The 20,543-nt window shown below is 35.2% G+C and overlaps 1 protein-coding gene across 2 annotated transcripts in view; it reads left to right on the forward strand.

Moving 5' to 3' along the window:
* The window catches only part of LOC150100888 (ribonuclease P protein subunit p40-like), a 112,062-nt gene that overhangs the window by 25,175 nt on the left and 66,344 nt on the right, over nt 1-20,543 (forward strand). For both annotated transcript variants that reach the window (XM_090402026.1, XM_090402028.1), the window contains exon 4: nt 7,883-7,978. In XM_090402026.1, the coding sequence (XP_090258152.1) occupies nt 7,883-7,978 (96 nt within the window). The remainder of the gene's footprint in view (nt 1-7,882; nt 7,979-20,543) is intronic.

Consider the following 20,543-nt stretch of genomic DNA (forward strand, 5'->3'; position numbering starts at 1 on the left):
TGGAAAAAGGAAAAACATTTGTTTACGATGTCTCTCATTATAGTTGGAATATATAACGATAAGAAAAACCTCTACTCACTGAATTTAACGACTTTAATATCGTACTTCGTTTATTCTCACCAATGACAAAAGACTCATGATTTTGTTTAGGGGAAATGATCATGTATAATACTTGTTACACTGAACAGAGAAATACTAAAACAGACAGCAGGACAACTAACCATTCATTAGTTCATTTTCCCCAGTATTTATGTGCCATCACATATCTAGTTACTACGACACGCGGTGATCTAATGAAATCCCAGGATATAATATAAGAGTGATACAAAAAATGATAATTTTTATATACGCTTCATCCATTAAAATCAAAATATATAATATAATTTTTTTTGTTTTTGATTTAGTTATTTGTGGCAATTGAATAATTTGCTTTTTTCAAATAAACGATTCAAAATTTCGGGGCACCCTTGTGCATACTTGCGGCACCCAGTTTGAGAACCACTGATTTAAACTGATCATGCATCACTGACAAGCAATGATGCACCATACTGCACATACATAAAAAAACACATCGGTGTATAAGATGTGCTGGTTTATAAGACACATTTGGCTTCTAGGACACATCCTAATTTTTAGAAAAATTTTAGGTACAAAAAACCGTGTCTTATAATGCGAAAAATATTGTAATTTCTAAGGCTGATCTCTTCTCACATTTCAGAATAGATTATTTATTTTCACACATGTGAAATTTGTTTTTATCTTTAGGAACAGACAATAAATAAATTGAACAACAGAAAGTTAAAATGTTGAAGGACAACATTTTAACTTTCAACATTTTACCAAGAAGGAAATTCCAAGTAAAACAGTATACAGTCATACCTCACTTTATGGTGATCTGCTTGTGTGATATTTTTCATTTATGACCAGTGCCCATTTATACGGTGCTACATTTTCTCATATGATGGTTTTAGCAACATGACACTGCTAAGAAAACCAATGCACAACATCCATTCATCGTTGCTTGCTTTATCTCTGTGTTTTGGTATTTCAGTGTGAATTATAAACTGTTTGTAACTGTTATTTTATTTTATTATTGTTATAATGGCAGATAAAATTCGAAGTAAGAGTGCTGTTGCTCCAGTGAAAAAGAAAATGCATAAGTCTATTTCATTATGTACTAAGATTAAAATCATTAAATTTAGTGATGGTATATTGATCACAGAGAGAGAGAGAGGCCCAGGCTAAACTTATCTTGAATTATTGTTGTTACAGTTGTTAAAAACAAAGATAAAGTTCCAGGTGAAAAGTGCTACAAAGCAGCTGGTATAGATTGTATACCAAATGAACTATTAAAAGCAGATATAGATTTATTATTATTATTAAGATAAATCCCCAGGGAGTCAGGAACTCATTTAACGATAAATATACTCTATTTATATTATATCAGTATAGAAAGAATAAAAACAGAAATAGACCAAAAGCTAAAAGCAGGATTTAGAGCCAACAGGTCACGCATAGACCAAATAGCTGCACTCAAAATAATAATAGAACAGTCAATAGACTGGCAGTCATATCTTTATATCAACTTTCTTGATTTCAAAAATTTGCCATAGAGGGATATCTGAGTCATCTACCTTAGTTCCTAAACAAATTCAGATGAATGTTATTTTTATTTTTTTCAGTGGATGAAAAAAGTTCTAGAAGTTATTTAACTGATGGAGATTTCTTATTAGCTCTGTAGTAAAAGACTGTTAAATTCTATATCATGTACATTTTCTATATCGTATACATTTTTGTTATTTCATAGGACGTTGGGGGAGAATTTACTCAATCAAAACATTTCACCATTAATTTTCAGTGAATAATGACAATGATTTTAACATTGAGTGTGATAATTAGGGAACAAATTTTAAGTAATAGTGACTCTTGCTATTTGTTATTGTCTTTAGCTAATATACTCGTAATATATAAAATCTTCCATAAAGGAATTGAAAATATCACTGCTTTTGTTAAGGTTTTGTCTCAACACAGAATATCTCTTGTGTGCTTAGTAGTACAGGTAAACCATGATAATTTGGAAATAATGACAATGATTTTAATGCTGAGCATGATAATTGGGGAAGAACAAATTTCAAGTAACAGTGACTCTTGCCATTTGTTGTCTTCAGCTGATATAATATATAAAAACTTCCATAAAGGAATTGAAATATCAATATTTTTATCAAGGTTTTATCAAGATCACAATGATATAACACAGTCCACGGAAAATCATTTACTTCCTAAAGACATTCTGTCAGCATTGAACACCAGAGGACTGTAGAAAGGTCTCTTGAGATTAATCCATTTTCTGTTATTTCATGCAGACAGAATTAATGGTGTGAAAAGATTCATAATTATAAATTATGATTACTGTAAAGAGATCCTTTTTTTTTTTTTACACCAAGTGTTAAGTAAGATTACAATTCAATCAATGTGGTGCAATGATTTTAAATGTCATTCTTTTTAGAATCCAAAAAATAATTGACTTGAGACCAAATAAAAAAATATATATATATTTAATGGAACTAAATAAAACTGTATGCATGGTAAATGTAATTAAATTAATAACTACAAAACTAATTGGATCAAAGGCCTTCTAAAATAAAACTGGACTTTAGACATCTCCTTTATCTTTTAAGGAAAAAAATCATTCTTTTACTTACTCATTCTATTATTGGTTTATTTAACATGCACTCAGTCTACCAAAGTGAACATTTTGTTTTTTCAACAAATTCCTACAAAAACAATAAATGTTCAATAGCACCAGTTCTTTATCTGCTTTTCTCAAAATATAAAACTTTTTAGCTTCCAACACTAGAGTATAATATTCTTACTTCAGGCAATTTTATTACAAGAACCACAAATTATAAATTCTTTACCAGAGAAGAAGTTACTTTTACCATTTTATAAACACAATCAAATTAGAGCCTCTTCATTAAAGCCACTTTACAGTTTCAGATTTCATTAATTCCCTCACTTGTTCTAGGAAATAATTAATGTCAATGGCGTGTTTGAGACAGAAGACGAAACCTTTCATTTAGCATTTTTTTGAATGTTGAAACAGAATGTCTACTTGGATTGCTTTTTATTTAGTATTCACTTGTTGACAGTCTCTCACTTTTTCATTCAAAGGATTCACCTTGTTACATTCTTCTTTGGAATTTTCTATTAATTTATTATGACAGTCAAATTTTCAAAAACTTCCTAAAAACAAAGTTCTCTGGTCTGCATTCTCAAACTTCCAGTTTCTCTCTCCCCCATGTTTCTTTCATTATCCCAACACCAAATGCTCTCTGTCAGCTGTCAGTTACCCATCATCCTCCAAGTTGAACAAGTGTGAACATGCATACTTGTTCAATATTAAGTGAGAAGTTAGTAATGGCTGATACATTATTGTCATCAGCAAAAAGCAAATAGCTTTACAATGAACAACAGTTTTCACAACACTTAACAATTATGAATTACAATACAGAACTATTGAAATCAATTCAACTAGCTGATAACTGACAAATACAATAAATCTCACATACTTCACATTTTATTTTAAAATAAATATCAATTTCTTATCAGGTATATTGCAAGTGCCAATTATATATGGTTACAAAACCAAAATTAATAAAATACTAATGCACAGAAGCAATTGGAAAAAGATTCATAATTATAAATTATGACTATTTTTTACAAAGCCATAGACCTGCCATACTTTGTCTCAGCAGTGCAAGGTTTTGACAATGGATTGATGATTGTCTGGGACAGGTTGGTTATTGCTGGATGTATCTGTGCATCAACATAGGTGTTGCACCCGTTCTTTTTTTGCTCATTTATCCTGCATGTGAACGTTTAAACAGGGTAACGTACAGGATAAGTGGACAAAAAGAATGGGTTTAACTAGCCTATGCTGTTGCACAGATATGGTCAGCATGATATTCATGTAACCATTCAATGATGACATATGCCCTGTATAACTACTTCACCTATTGGCTCTTCCTCTCTCATTAAGTTTGATTCCTCCTCAGAATGTGGAGGAATCAAACAAGTCTTTCCAACCAAAAAGCATGTGTTACACTGATTGTTTTGGGATTGTTATTGCAAGGTGTCAAAGACATGTAAACAATTATGACTTGCTGAAAGTTTTTTCACTTGGTTATAAATTAAAGATGCCAAAATAATTACATTCTTGTTGTTTAATCCTTTATCCAAGTGTAAGCAAACACAGTGTGTGCATGAAATATCTTCACAATTAGGCTACTTGTATATAGAAAGTATTGACTTTGCATTATTTGCCTGAGTATCCCACAAGGCATTATACACACCGGTAAAGAATGTGTGCTTTGCATTATGGGATACTAAGGCAATTAATGTGAAGTCATTAGTTTCTACAAGTAGCATGTGAAGGATTCTTCACATGTAAACTTTGTTTGCTTACACTTAGATAAAGGATTAAACAAGTATATAATTTCTTGGCATCTTTAATTTAATTTATATTGTCTTGTTTACTATTTCTTTAAATCTGCAGTTCAAGTAAGAAATATTTGAAAATATGTAACATTCATCCATTTAATAATTCTTTCGTTCTCTATTTATTTCTAATTAGAGCTTACAGTATGAGGTTCCAAATTCTGGAATCTTACTGAATATTATAGTCCTATGAGCCTGGGATTTTTATTAAGAAAATCTTTCCTAGAATTTTAAATTGTAACATTATAGGACATATTATCCGTATCAGAAGAAAAAAAACAGGTGCATATAATTTTATATTATCTTTATTGAAATCTTTTTGAGTATTTTCTCTACATAATTTTATGCATATAGTATATTGTTAATGTAACATATGTAATAAATATTTCAAAATGATTCTAATCAAGTCATTTACTATATATGAAATAATTAATATTTACTTTTTGTTTGCTATCACTATTATTAAAATGTCTTTTTTTCCCCTATGATTTCTCGTTACTTATATGCTAGGAACATTTTGTAGAAAATTCCTAGCATATAAGTCAGCAGAAAAAAAAAAAAAGTCAGCCTAAAAGAATACAGAGAAAAAGGCAAGAGAGCTAAGTTATACCTGAAAGTAACCAAATAAGTCATTGGAAGACTTGGGCAAGAATATAGAAGATAAATATCAGGAAAATTTTCTGGAAGCTATTGAAGAAGCTTAGAAATGGAGGAAACGGTACTGTAAAAGGAACGAAAGATGATAAAGGTGACATAAAAACTGAAGATAAGGATAATTAGATGTCTGGAATAACTTTGAAAGACTTTTAAACCAACTAATCAGTGAGAGAACAGTAGCAGAAAATATTCAGGAGGAATGCAAAGAGGAGTATATATCACTATTTGAGGTGGAAAAATACGTCGAAAAACTTGAAATGTAGACAGGCAGCTGGAGTAGTGATATTTGACCAGAAATGCTTAAATGTGGTGGTATAAAAGTCTTGCAGTAGCTACACTGCATAATTCAGAGGGGCCTCATCAGTAGGTTGAATTCCAGATGATTGGTATAGAGTCTCATAGTTCCCATCTATAACAAAACGGGAATAAAGTTTAATATGAGAATTACAGAGGAATTTCTCTACTAAGCGTTCCAGGTAAGATTTAAAAGAAGGCTGAGAAAAATTGTGAAAGAGAAACTGGGAGAAGAACAAGCTGAATGCAGGCTAAATAGAGGTTGTTGGAATCAGGTTTACAATAAATAGTTAAGAAATCATGGGAATATAACAAGGATCTGTACTTAAGTTTTGGAGATTAGGAAAAGATTACAACAAGGTTGACTAGAGAAATGCTTTTCAAAACTGGTTATATGAGGTAAATGTTCCATTTACCCATACACAGTCTATATTTAAGTGGTAAGGCATCAGTTAGAATTGAAGGAAATATTGGAAGATGGTTTGATGTAACCTGATATTAAAATTGGAGATATCAAGCTTTAGTTCTTTGCTTTATGCAGATGATGTATTCCTTAGCACATCCATTGCAAGGCAGTGGCAGTTTTAAGTAAAGATGGCAAGTTAAATCTGTAAATAGACAACAAAATAAGCAAAGCTGGTATGTGGAGCCAGCTGAATAAATTGATGTGTAATAGAGAAATTAGCCAAAACACTAAACTAGCAATATATAAGACAAAAACCAATTTTATGTTATGGATCTGCAAGTTGGATTAGAAATAAATCACTTGATCAAAGATTAGAGACCACAGATGTGAGAGTTCTTAGAAAAATTAAAGACCTGAACAGATAGCATCAGTGGCAGAACATATTAAAAATGAAGATATTAGGAAGTAACCTGCTGTTTGTTCAAGAATGTGTGAACAGGGCTAATTTAAGGTGGTATGGTCACTTCAATAGAATGGGAGAAGAAAAGATGGCAAAACAGGTGTTTAATGCCAAGATGGCAGGAAAAAGACCAGAGGAAGACCAAGGTCTAGGTGGATTTTTTTCAATCAGAAGTCCCTTAGAAGAACGAAATGCTAGATATGACATTACTGGACTGCTAAGTAATAGACTAATTGTTGATAGGAGATTATAATATAAACTTAATAATGTAGTACTGTCATAGTATCCTGAACACCCCTTGAGGGTACCTACCAGGAAATTGATGATGATGAACTTTCTCTCTCACCCCCCCCCCCCCCCCCTTTCACTCTGCACACAACAAATATGATATTCTACACACTGTGAAGGCCAGGAGATTCTACTTCATTGCTGCTTGCTAATCATGCTCTTCTCCTTTTTGTAGATTTAAAAAGTCTAAATATTGCAATACAAGTGTCTACATTTGGAAATAAACATGTGAATATGTCCAATTTTGTTTTCTCCTTTTTGACTAAAACAACATCTTCTGGTCAGAAAGGCACAGCTTAAAATTCCATTAAGAAAAAAAAAAAGAAATATACTGTTGAAATAGTTCCATTTTGTAATATATGTAAGAAGTATTTCAAAATGATTCTAATCATTTTGAAATATTTCTTAGACTGACATCTTCAGTGATGTCAGCCTTGTGGAGGTGACAGGGTTTTTCTTCCTAGAAACGTATATATTTCCCTTGGTTGTACAAACTGATCACAACACAAATATTAACAGAAATAGCAGGTGATGAAGATAGGATTAGCTGTGCTAAACATATTAACATGTTGACTGCTGTATGCAACAAGTGCCTCACACATACACTTTCCACTAGCTCCTTGTGATACATATATGTTTCACAGGTTAACTTGTCATTATTCCACAGTGAAACAGCTGTGTCTTCTCACATCAGCTATTTGAATGCATGGGCTGTATATAAGCATGGCCTGGTGCACTAGAAACCATGCATGTCACATCGGATAAATGTCTAAACAAAAAAAAAAAAATTGTTTTCACAGCGCAGTTAAGTGAAATTATCATTAGAATAACATAATATGATGATTTAGCACAGTGACCTGTAAAGATGGAAAAAAAAATTGATATCGCCAATTAACATGTTAAAAATGAGGTTGATAAGAAGCCAAGTTATCTGGCTGTAATAACAGCCCATTGGGCCTAATATATAAAGGAAGCTGGGATTTATGATCAAATGGTTCTTGGATATCATTAGGATGGCTGGTAGATTTGAATATACAGCAGTGTATGAAAATTGCTGCATTCAAATTGCTATGAATGTTACCGAAACATTACATTCATTACAAATACTCTAGTAATGTACTTCAATGAAAAATTTTGAAAAATATTAACTTAAAAATCTCACTGGATGAAATTAAGGGTTTATCTTATAAGAGAAACTGTTAAAAATAAATATTATACATTTGTAAGTATAGATGATTAAACAAAATGAAAATGCCTAAAAGAAATTAAATGATTTTCAGGATATCTAATCTTATCATGCCCAAAGAATGTATATGAAAGACTTGGCATACAAGGAAAGCAGTGTTGCGAGTTTTCAAAGAAAAATCAGAAATATGGTAAAATTTTGCTTACTTAGTTTTTTTTTTGTTATTAATTCTTTCATTTTCTATTTATTTCTAATTAGAGCTTACAGTATGAAATTCCAAATTCTGGAGTCTTACTGAATGTTGTAGTCCTGTGAGCCTGGGATTTTTATTAAGAAAATCATTCCTAGAATTTTGCCATTTGATCTGTTTAAATTAATGATATTTTTACTTGCTGAGTTTACATATAGTGATCATTTTATTCTCTAGAAAGATAATTAAAAAAAATTGCTGTAGGTCGGTTTCATACTTTTGCTATAATGTAAAGTTTGTACATTTTTGAAATGTACAAAAATCTAGCTCACTTCCTCGTGGTGCACCCTGGATAATACTAAATGAGCTAGAGGGATCATGGCAACCAGTCTATCCATGGATCTCCTTGCTACTAACTACATGCAGCAATCAGAAGTGAATGGTCCTTACAAGATCTATTTGAAAAACCAACTGACTAGAAATCTCGGACCTCAAATCTGAATTTGTCATCTTAACATCAAAGAAATCAGCAAATCAAAATGTGAATACCTTTCAAAATTCCTTCTTGACCAAAATATAGACAGCTTACTCCTCCACGGAACACATGCCACCACTGAAGAAGACTTGTACAGAAGAGGAAGAATATACAGCTACCAGCTTTTAGGAGCAACCTGCCATCATGCGATTGGCATAGCGATATATATCAGTAACAACATTGAGCAAATCGAACTTGTTACTACGTGAAGTGATGATGATGTTAACTTGGTCATGACGAAGCTGGGTGAACTGATGCTTGTAAATATCTACAAGCCACCGAACATTCGATGGCCTTAACAAGTCCTCTCCCTTTTGAATCACCCAAACAATATATGCAGGAGATTACTGAAATAAGAGCCAACAGGCTTCACTTTGGCAAAGTAAAATTATTCAAAATTAAGTGGATATACTACTACGTTTATATCCACTTAATTATATCCACTACGTTACATGGATATACTACTACCTTTACTACGAGTCACCCTAGCATTGCACTACCAGGTGTTGGCTTACGCTCGGACTCGCCGATCTTTATATAGTTTTCTATATTCGGCATGAAACTCTTAGATTAGATTTCCTATCTTTGAGTTTCTTATTCGGCTAAGAAATAATGTGGTATTCAATATCCACTTAATTTTGAATAATATGCAAGAGATTTCAATAGCCACCACAAGTTATGGAAGTATGCCCAGAATGACGAATGCAGTATAGCCCTCGCTGACTGGGCTGAGGCCTTCAATGTCCACTTAATCTTTGACACTAAAGAGCATAGCACCTTCAATTCAGCAGTATGGAGAAGAGACTATAATCCTGACCTGTTTCATCACCTCTAATAACATAAATGAACCTCTACTACTCAAAGAAGAGTTCTTAGTGACTTCCTTCACAGCCAACACTGCCTGGTCCTTGATGTAGGCATAAAAATACCTCTTGTCTGATCAATTTCCCACCTGAGATGGAATTTTCGAAGAGCCAATTTGAAAAAAATATGCCACTGACCTCGACAAGTGTGTTCGCTTCATATCTCCTGTACCCAATAACTACAACTGATTTGTAGGAGCTATCATCTTTATTGCTAAAAAGCATGTCCCTAGGGGCTATAGAAAGGAGTATATCCCTGGATGGAACGAACTGAGTGAACAACTTTATGAGAAATTTCTGGAGGGTGGTGATTTGGAAATTGCAAACAATCTCCTTCATGAATTGGATGCAGCAAGACAACATTTCTGGACTGAAACAATTGAGAGACCTGGACCTTAGGCAATCCAGTAGGAAGGCTTGGAGCGTTATGGAAGCCAGAAGGCGTTACAATGGTGACTACTAAAAAGACAGATGTTACACCAAACCAAATTGCTAATCATATTATTAAAATCTAGAGATGCCAACATGACAGAAATTATACCATTGAAGTTAAAAGAGAAGACAGAGAATTAAAGGGGAAACTACAAGATGAATCAGAATATGCGAGACCTTTCAGTGACGAGGAAATCAACAATGCACTAGCCACTTCAAATATGGGAAAGGCCCTGGGGTTCAAGTGAGTTCACCCTGAATTTCTTATTATAGAGAAAATATTAGTAACCAGAAGAAACTTAACAATGACCTACCACAAGGCTCAGTATTGGCTCCCCCTCTCTTATTTAGCTTATATATAGCTGATATGCCAGATACAGTATCTAGAAAATTCTGCTTTGTGGATGACATAGTGCTAGCCACCAGAAATAGAGAACTAAGACGGACGGAGGAAACCCTCACAAACGACCTTGCCTCCATGCATATTTACTTTCAGAAATGGAGACTCCAACCAAGCCAAAGTAAAACTGAAGTGTCAACTTTCCATCTCAATAATAAATTGGCATAAGACGAGTTGAACATCCCATTCGGAAATTCAGTCCTACACCATAATAAATACCCTAAGTATCTAGGAGTTACACTTGACCATATTCTATCATATAAGAAACATGCTGAAAATACAGCTGGAAAAATAAGAACTAGAAATAACATCATTCAGAAATTATGTGGCACTTCCTGGGGTGCAGCAGCAAACACGTTACGAATATCTGCACTTGGCCTGGTTTTTTCGATGGCAGAGTACTGTTCTGCAGTCTGGCTCAATAGCTGCCATACAAAACTAATTGACTGTCAGCTTAACACCACAATGCGACTTATATCTGGAACCATAATAAGACTGCACATCCATTTCACTCCCAACCTATTTATTCTTCGAACACTAGGGATATATTGAGATACCACCTCATTCAAGCACTTTTTTAAAGATTTTTCATGCATTGCAGACATTTTTTCCATTCAGTAACTGATACCATGAGACCAACGATAGTATTCTTCTAAGTTGATATTTTCATAAAAGTGCATCATATCTTCAGATTTGGTGGTATTATGTTACTCAGCATTATTGGCTTCTAATGCTGAGTAACATAATACCACCAAATCTGAAGATATGATGCTCTTTTATGAAAATATCAACTTAGAAGAATACTATCGTTGGTCTCATGGTATCAGTTACTGAATGGAAAAAATGTCTGCAATGCATGAAAAATCTTTAAAAAAGTGCTTGAATGAGGTGGTATCTCAATATATCCCTAGTGTTCGAAGAATAAATAGGTTGGGAGTGAAATGGATGTGCAGTCTTATTAAGCAAGAGATCCACAAGAAGAAGATGATGTGGAGAGAATATCATGAGAATAAGAGTGAGAAGTGTTATGAAATATATAAAGCTTAGGCCAGAAAAGTAACAAGTATTGTGAGAAAAGCTAAAACGGAATATGAAAAGAAATTGGCTATGCAAGCTAAAGGCAATCAAAAAGAATTTTATCGTTATGCCGCAAACAAAAGAAAGAATGAATGTGGAAGAATAACTTTATTGAATGCAGATGGTACACGAGTCTCGGAAGCTAAGGAGATTGTTCAGTTAATGAGTTCTCACTTTGCTAAGATATATCAACCAAGTGTATGTAGCATGGTGCACAGTGTTACTGCTAAGTTGGATGAAGAGTTAGAGATTCATGAAAATGAGGTTGAAGAACTTTTGCATAACCTGGATAAGAATTTGTCGATAGAGAGAGATGGAATATCAGCCCGTTTGCTAAAGGAATGTTCATCTGAATTGGCTAGTCCTTTCACACATTTGTATAACTTGAGTCTCAGCTCAGGAATGATACTACCGGAATGGAAGGAATGTATGATAGTTCCATTGCACAAGGGTGGTGCAAAAACTGATGTGTCTAACTACCCACCTATTAGTATCTCTGGTGTGGTAGTGAAGATTTTAGAGAAGGTGGTAAGAACTTGCATACAGAAATGGATAGACAAGCATTCTATACTCTGCAGGGAACAGCATGGGTTTACTATAGGAAGGTCATGTTTCAGCAATTTGCTGATATTTTATAACAATGTTACGGCCTAGTTGGATAAGGGGAATGGATACACTATGATAATGTTGAATTTTTCCAAAGCATTTGATAGGATACCACACGATAGGCTGTTGCATAAACTGGAGAATGGGATTGGAATGTAATCTATTGACTTGGATCAGGGGATAGTTGACAGACAGATATCAAAAAGTGATATACAGTGGGTGTGAATCTGCCAGATTTAAGGTAACCAGTGGTGTACCTCAGGGTTCAGTTCTTGGGCCATTATTGTTCAATCTATACATTAATGACATCAAGCTGGGTCTGTCATCAGATTTGCAATTGTTTGCTGATGATGCGAAGATAGGCAGGGCAATCAGGGATGATACTTATATTCAGCAATTACAAAATGATTTGAATAGACTGGAAATCTGGGCAAACGAAAATGGCTGTCAGTTTAATGTTAGTAAGTGTAAAGTTATGCACTTTGGCATGATTAGAGTTCCAGCAGCATATTATATTAGCATGGTTATGCTACAAGAAACTGAAGAGACAAGGGATCTTGGTGTATTGGTGGATAAGAATTTAAAGTTCAAAGGTCACATAGCAAAAGTTGCAAATACAACTCAGAGGATAATTGCTATGGTGAAGCGAACCTCGACATGTAAGGATAAGGAAGTAATTTTGTCTCTTTATAAGGCTTTGATAAGACCACACCTGGATTACTGTGTGCAGATTTGGTCTCCCAGGTTCCAAGGGGATAAAGAAGCTGTAGAAAGAGTGCAAAGAAGAGTTACAAAGATTATATCTGGATTATGGGATTTAGATTATGAGTACAGATTGCGAATATGGGGATTGCAGACTTTGGTTAACAGGAGAAAGAGGTATGATATGATAGAGGTTTCTATCTTATCACCCTTATAAACTTTTGAATGGGTGTTATAACATTTCAAATGATGAAATTTTTTGTTATGTGGAAGGCTGGGAGAGAACATGTGGGCATCCATGGAAGTTAAGGTTGTTCTCAGTCAAGAAAGGAGTAAGAGCTAGGTTTTTCTCCCAGAGAGCAGTGAGTGAATGGAATAATTTGCCCTTAGGGGTAGTGAGTGCATCTAGTGTGAATGAATTTAAAGGAAGGTATGATAGCTGGGTTGGGTAATTTACAGTCTCCTTCGATGAGTCCTTGCCTCCCTGGAGGTCTCAAATAATAATAATATGACAAAACACTCAGAAATACTGAATTGCTTATACATAATGACATATCAGAACTACAGCTTAACAGATTGAAATCAAGAAAGCCCCCTTTTCCCGAAGCTGAACATCTGAAAATGACTAACTATAATACCAAAGATCAATTGAAACGAGTATGGAGCATAAATACTAATGCTCCACTCGAAATTTGTTTTGATAGGCACTGCCGCAACATTTTGGGTATGGAATTGAGCCGAAAGACATGGATAACACTGAACAGGATTCGTACCGGCCATGGAAGATGTGCAAGCTTTCTGTACAAGTGGGGGAAAATTCCTTCACCAGAGTGTGATTGTGGACACCTGAACCAATCAATCCATCATATTTCCACTGAGTGCAGTCTTTGTGTATATACGGGTCAAAGAAGCGACTTCCTGAAGGCGACACCGCCTGTTATAGACTGGATCAGAGAACTTGATCTTAACTTATAAGTGCTTTGTCTGCCAAAAGTGTAACTGCCTATGTTTTACTTTAATTGTTTGTCATTTACATTTTTTATTTACCTTTTACGTATTTGTACTGATTTATGTTACATGCAATTTATAACTGTATGTTGATTGTCATACAATAAATAAATAAAAGAAATAAATGTACATTTTTGTTATATTCATTTTTGCTCTACCAGATAGAGTATGTGTAAAAATATAATGAATTTTAATCTGTCCTGTTTAAAGTATTTTCAGAATGTGTAGCTCAGTGGAAGTAGCATGTGCATGCATGGTGCTAGGCCACCTGAAGAATGGTGACTAAGTTCAATTCTAGTTGCTGACTACAGGAACTTTTTCTAACCTTTTTTTGACTGGTTCCTGAGTTAGTTGATCTCTGACACAGGCAAGCATGTTTTTCCTTCCTAGAAATTTAGATTTTTCATCCCATAAATTCAAGTAAATCAAACCTCCTAGAACCCACAATATTTCAGACAATAAATTATAGTGTTAGGATTAGACTATGGGATGGTGGCACATGTCAGCCACTTTGATTGGCTGTTTGGAGATTGAACTGCCCCCTCAATCTCCAAAAGTTAGATAGGGCTATTGTGCACACTAATCCATATTCAGTGTGATCAAAGCATTATATAGTGGAATTACGACAGCCTCACTACCACATTTCAGTTTCCTTCACATCATTGTGATGATATATTTTTTTGAAATATTTACAAATAGTTGCATAGTAGAATATCCTATGTCGTTGTGTAATAGTTTCTTCATAATTTAACCTATGTGACTAACGTGCCTAAATAATAAAATTATTAATCTGTTCCAGTTTATTTCCTTCCACATTTCTGTGACTTGCTGTTGTTTTGGTTTTACTAAAATTTATCTGCATTGCATTTCTTTGTTCTTTTTGTGCACATTTTCAGTCATATATTGAATTGCTGTTCAAGCCTACATTATGAATTGTCAGTGTATTTAGCTCCAGTGTAAATTTGGTGATTTTTTATCTGATTTTTATATGTTTATTGTGTTATTTTCCTTAGAAAATGAGTGTTTTAAAGTAGCAGGAGATTAGAAGGCCTTGTGGAGTGCCACCCAATGATCAAAATGCTACGAAACTTTGCAGGAATACATTGTATGTCATGCAGAAGCAATATCTGAGAAAAAAAAAAGGAACTCCAAAATTCACAAGGAGTGGTGTATGATGTACTGACTGTAGATGTAATAATTTTTCTGTGACTGTAAGAAGGAGAAAAACAACACAAGCATAAATAATATACACTATCTACCTATAATTGTCTGGACACTTCAGCAGTTTGCAGTTGATACCAGCAAGGCAAACCCTAATATCAGGTATATCCACCTTTGGCTTTGATCACCTCCTTCATCCTTTGATGGAGGCTTTCCACCAATGTATGGCAGTCATCAGGTGGAATTTGTCTCCATTCCTCCATTAAAGCAGCAGTGAGTTCAGCGACAGATTGAGGATGTGCTGTTCTGGACTTCAATTGCTGCTCCAATTCATCCTAAAGTCGTTTAATGGGGTTGAGGTCAGGTCAGTTGTTTAACACACATCTCTTCATACCATTCCATAACAGCTGCAGCTTTGTGGCATGGGGCATTGTTGTCTTGATAGTAACACGGCTCCATTCCATAAAAACTCTACAGTGTAGGCAGCAACTTATTATCCAGAATATCAAGGTACCGAGCTGCCTTTATGGAACCACAGACAACAACCAGTGGTCCCACTTCAAACCAGCTGAATGCACTCCACACCATTACTCCTCCACCACCAAACTTTACTGTGGGTACAACACACTGTGGTAACAGACATTCACCAGGCTGCCTCCACATCCACACCTTGCCATCAGACTGGAAACAGGTGAAACTTCATTCATCGTTCCAGAGTACTGTTTTTCACATGGTCTTTGCACCAGACCTGACAAGCTGACTTGTTCGTTATTGTGATGCAGTTTGTGTGCCACTGCTCTTCTGTGGAAATCTAGTAAATGGAGTTCTTTTCGTATAGTATTAGTGCTCCCCATGGTGTTACTGGAGCTCTGGAACTCATCATGGATGGTCTGTGCCTGATTGTAGCCGGTTTTTGCGTGCCACCCATTTTAACACCCTCCTGTTCCTGTCAGTCATTTTCTGTGGCCACCCTGGATGTTTTCCTGCACTATTGATGCCAGAATGTCTCCATTTGTTGATCACATCACCAACTGTTGATTTTGGATGCTCCAGTTGTGCAGCAATGGCACGTATGGACATGCCACCAATGAGACAGCCCACGATGACACCTCTCTCTGGAAGTCAGAGTTCACGTTGTGTTGCCATACTACCTGTATTCGGTTGTTATGATGAAATACTGCTTCCTAACAGTTTTTATGTTATTAACAAACCTGGAATGTTCCATAACTTCAAAAGCAGGGATGTCCAGACAATTATCGGTAGCTAATGTATTTTTTATTCACTTCCATCGTGCATTCACCAGCTATGCTGTTCAATGTGCTGCTCTTCCCAGTATGCTACACACTGCATTCTTTGCACATCATGTTTACCGGCAGATTGCAGCTGGTCTGGACTGATGTTGTGCACATGCTGCAATATGCTGTCTTTCAGCACTAGCAAGTTATTAAGATGATCCCGATAAACCCTGTCTTTGAGAAATCCTCAGAGCCAGAAGTCAAAGGGAGGTCAGATCAAATGAACAAGGTAGCCATGTAGCGGAAAATGCATTGCTGATCACTCTGGCTTCCGTGAAATGTTCTTGAAGAACTTCCTGTGTGGATCGACCAATATGTGCAGGAACCCCATCCTGCATGATTTGTGGAATGAGTTTGAAGGATGAATTGAACTGTATAAGAGTGATACGCTGTATTTCAGTGGTTTTGGTGCAAGTCATTTGGAGAGACTGCTGTTGCTGGAAGGAAGAGTAATGGGTGCAGAAAATGAATCTGAGCAAGTAAGAAGTAATGTGAAAGAGCAGGAGAGTGAGGAAGAAGGAATTGAAGTGTGGCTTTTTAATGGAAAATTGGATAACATGAGTGTAGAGAATGAGAGAACAAGTGTGTAAAACAAACAGGGAGACTCAAAGTGGACAGGGAAACACAGCATGAGAAAGGTTGATGCTCAAAGAAGAAGTGAATGTGGGTGTGTGTAAACAAGAAGGGAATGGGATAGTCTGGGATGTAGGGGGAATAGTTGGATTTGAAGAAGTTTCGGGGATTGGTAAGGGAAAAAAAGAAATGGCTTGAGAAAGGTATGGAGAAATTATATTTAATATGTGGTAACAGTGAAAATTGTTATAGATCTAGGAATGAGCTATTATGTTTGTATACAAGGGAATGATATGGTTGCATTAATTGAGTTGTTCACCCAAAAATCATTGGAATAAGTTAGACATGGTTGGACGAGGATGACATCCTAACAGGAATAGAGATGGAAGGGTATGATATTTTTTGTGAAGATAGAAAGGGTAAAAAGGAAGGTGGAGCTCTATTGATGACAGAAAAAGAGTTTTGTCCATACAAAATAGAGATGCAAGGGAACAACTGCAGTGGTTTTGAGGCAGAATGGTGTGAGGTAGAGGTAAATAGAATGAAATGATTAGTCGGGTGTTGCTTTAGATCTGGCAGTGTGGAGGGTAATGATCATGAAATGTATAAGCACATTCACCAAGCAAATAAGAGAAGGGTGATTTTAATTATGGCAATATAGATTGGGATGATATGGTTGCATTGATTGATTGAATTGTTCACCCAAAAATCATTGGAATAAGTTAGACATGGTTGGACGAGGATGACATCCTGACAGGAATAGAGATGGAAGGGTATGATGTTTTGGGGATTTGTTGGGGAAAATTGGTCAACCATTGCCAATAACAGAGAAAGGTGGAAAGAACTGGAGGAAACCTTCATCCAGCAGTGGACAGAAAATGTCTGAAAAGAAGAAGATTGGGATGATGAGATAGCAACTTGAAGGGGAGAAAATGAATTTCTTGAGGCTGTATACTGAAATAGGAGAAGGGTGATTTTAATTTCATTATGTAGCCAGGGTAAAAAAAAAAGATTATGGTAGGATGACATTGATCAGAGAGAATGGTGTAAAGACAACAGGATCCCTAAAATTCACAAACCAAATACCCATCCTTTGTCCATTAGTAGATAACATAGACAGCCCCATCTACAAACTGGCTAAACATTTATCCAAATCACTTTCCTCCATTACAGGCAACTCTCCCTCATCTGTTAAAAACTCTCTGTGCTTTAATACATTAATAAAAATTTTTAACTCTGAGAGATTCTAACATCATGGTCAATTTTGATATCTACTTTTCACTTGTGTCTTTGACAGAGACCTTGACCTTATTAAATCACGTTTCTCTCTTAACATAACTGAATTATTCAGATTCACCACATATACAGGTTATTTCCAATGGAAATGAAAAATATATAAACAGCTAGATGGGACTGCTGTGGGTTCCTCAAGAGAGGAACCCACAGCAGTCCCATCTAGCAAACTTCTATATAGAGCATTTTGAAAACCAAGCACTCAACACAGCTACACTAAAACCAGCAGTTTGGCTGTGCTGTGTTGATATGTTTGATCTCATGGTCCTGATGCATTAGATACATTTTTGGTCCATCTTAACAGCCAACATCCTAAAATAGACTTTATCATAGAAATGAAAAATTATGATAATAATAGTCTCCCCATTTTAGATACGCTAGGGACACGACTTCCTAATGACTCATTATCCTTCTATATCTACAGAAAATTCACTCATACTGGTAAATATTTACATAAACAATTACACCATAATGCCACCCTTCTCAAGAGTATGGCATCCTCAAAACTCTTACTCACTGAGCCAGAACTATTTGTTCAAATAACACAAGCCCTTGAAACTTAGCTCATGCACCTTTGCATCACCTTTCTAGCCAATGGCTACAACCCATATAAAATAAAATATTACATAATCCCTCCAATACACAGGATCACAGCAAAACCATTCCATATGTTAAGAGTACATCAGAAAATAGCCAAAGTTCTCTCACACTAGTTTCAAACTTTCATTCAGCTAGCTATTTTCATATGTTCTCCTAAAGATCGACTACATCCTCTTGAACATCTGGGAATGTATAAAGTTCCTACTTTATACATTCTCATGCTTTAGTCTACTTTGGACAGACTAGTAGATCATGTAACATCCACCTTGAAAAACATAAAAATTACATCTGAGGTTATCTGTAGGGGCAAGTCAGGATTGGCAGACTATGCTCTGGATACTCCTTCACATAGGATCAGATGTAGATTCTTGGAATCAGCATCAGTTATGAAGTACCCTTCCAACCTTAACAAGTATGATAGCATTAATTTACCAAAGATCTGGGATACTGTCATTTGAAGAACTAATAGCTGTACTTCTCTAAATTAACTTTGTAGTTATTTGATCCATAGAGGGTGCCATGAGGATATTAGTTGTCAGTTACAGTTAAATTATTTCTACAGTTACTTAGTTTAGTGCTGTGTGCCTGCTGAGTTTAAGTATTTTTTCCCTCTTTGTGTTGGTTATACTGTTAGGCATTATTATGAATCCCTTCACATTGTCTTTCAAAAAACAAAACAAGTAATCATAAAATTATAACAAACCCATATGCTATAAAGATGTAATCTTAATATCGACAAATTGAAATCAATCTGGAGAAAAGGACAAGGCTAATAATAATGGTAAGCACCTGTTGGATTTCTGTTCATGATATGAACTAGTGTTTATTAACATCATGTTCCAGCATGAAGTTGTATGCCAGCTCACTTCTGAAAGGTGCTCAACTTTAATTCTTTTCAACTCTTTGTTACATATTTTTATTTTCAATATGATATTCATTTCATCCTGTTTAAAACTAAATGGAAATCACTACCTATTTCAAATCCACTGTATTCTCAAAATCCTCTTGCATTCTAAACGAGCACAAAGATACATCAATAGTAATATAGTCAATGAGACTTTTCTTTTGTCTTGTGTGTACAAATATTAGTGGAGAAAAAAATGAGAAAGTTTGAAACAAGAATGAAATTTTAGAGTCTCATTGGTAGATTCTGAAGAAAGCATTGATTTGGGTCAGTCATGTACACGTGGTGGGGTTATTAGCAAGGATAGAAAAATCCAGACTTATGGTGTACTCAATAACTTAAAGAGGCAGTCCTGGATAAGAAAAAGCATATCTAAACCTCCCAGCAAGTCAGCAGATGCCCTGAGAACATACAGAGAAAAATGTAGTAAAGCTGTGTGTTTGTGTGTGTAAAAGTAGCTAAACAGAAGTCATGGGAAGACTTTGGTAAGAATATAAAACATAAATATCAGGATGGTGGCATAATGTTCTGGAGTTTATTGGAAAAACTTAGAAATGGAGAAAGGAGTACTTTAAAAGGAATCGGAGGTGAAAGAGAATATAAAAACTGAAGATAAACATGTTTGGATGTCTGGAATAATTACTTTGAAAAATTGTTAAACGAAACAAGCAGTGTCAGAACAGTGGTAGAAAATAATCCAGAAGAATACAGTCTAGATTACATTCACATTCAACTTGAAAAGCTGTGGATTATATTCCTTGAGAAATGTGGAAGATTACTCTAGAGGGTATCAGTAGAGGGTATAAACAAAGAAGAGAAATTTGGGTTTGGAGTTGAACTGTGAGAGGGTGTTGGTTAGCTGTTGTACACGTTTGAACAGATTTGCAATTGGGAGGAATTATTGATGCCAATTCTGATGAACGACAGCCACAGAAGTATTTATAAAAGATGCAGGCTGCAGAGACTTGAGCACCTGCGTGAAAGTGAGTGGAGCGACAGTTAGTGAGAGGGGGTCGTCAATAAATCTAACTGCTCTTTTCTGTATAGAATTCAGTATTTTCAGGGAGCTCTTAAGACCAACACCCCAGATGTTAGAGCAGTATTCAATGGTTAAGC

Source organism: Typopeltis vanoorti, chromosome 12, assembly GCF_054136105.1.
Source record: "Typopeltis vanoorti isolate ZY-2024b chromosome 12, IOZ_Tvanoo_1.0, whole genome shotgun sequence".
NCBI lineage: Eukaryota > Metazoa > Arthropoda > Arachnida > Uropygi > Thelyphonidae > Typopeltis > Typopeltis vanoorti.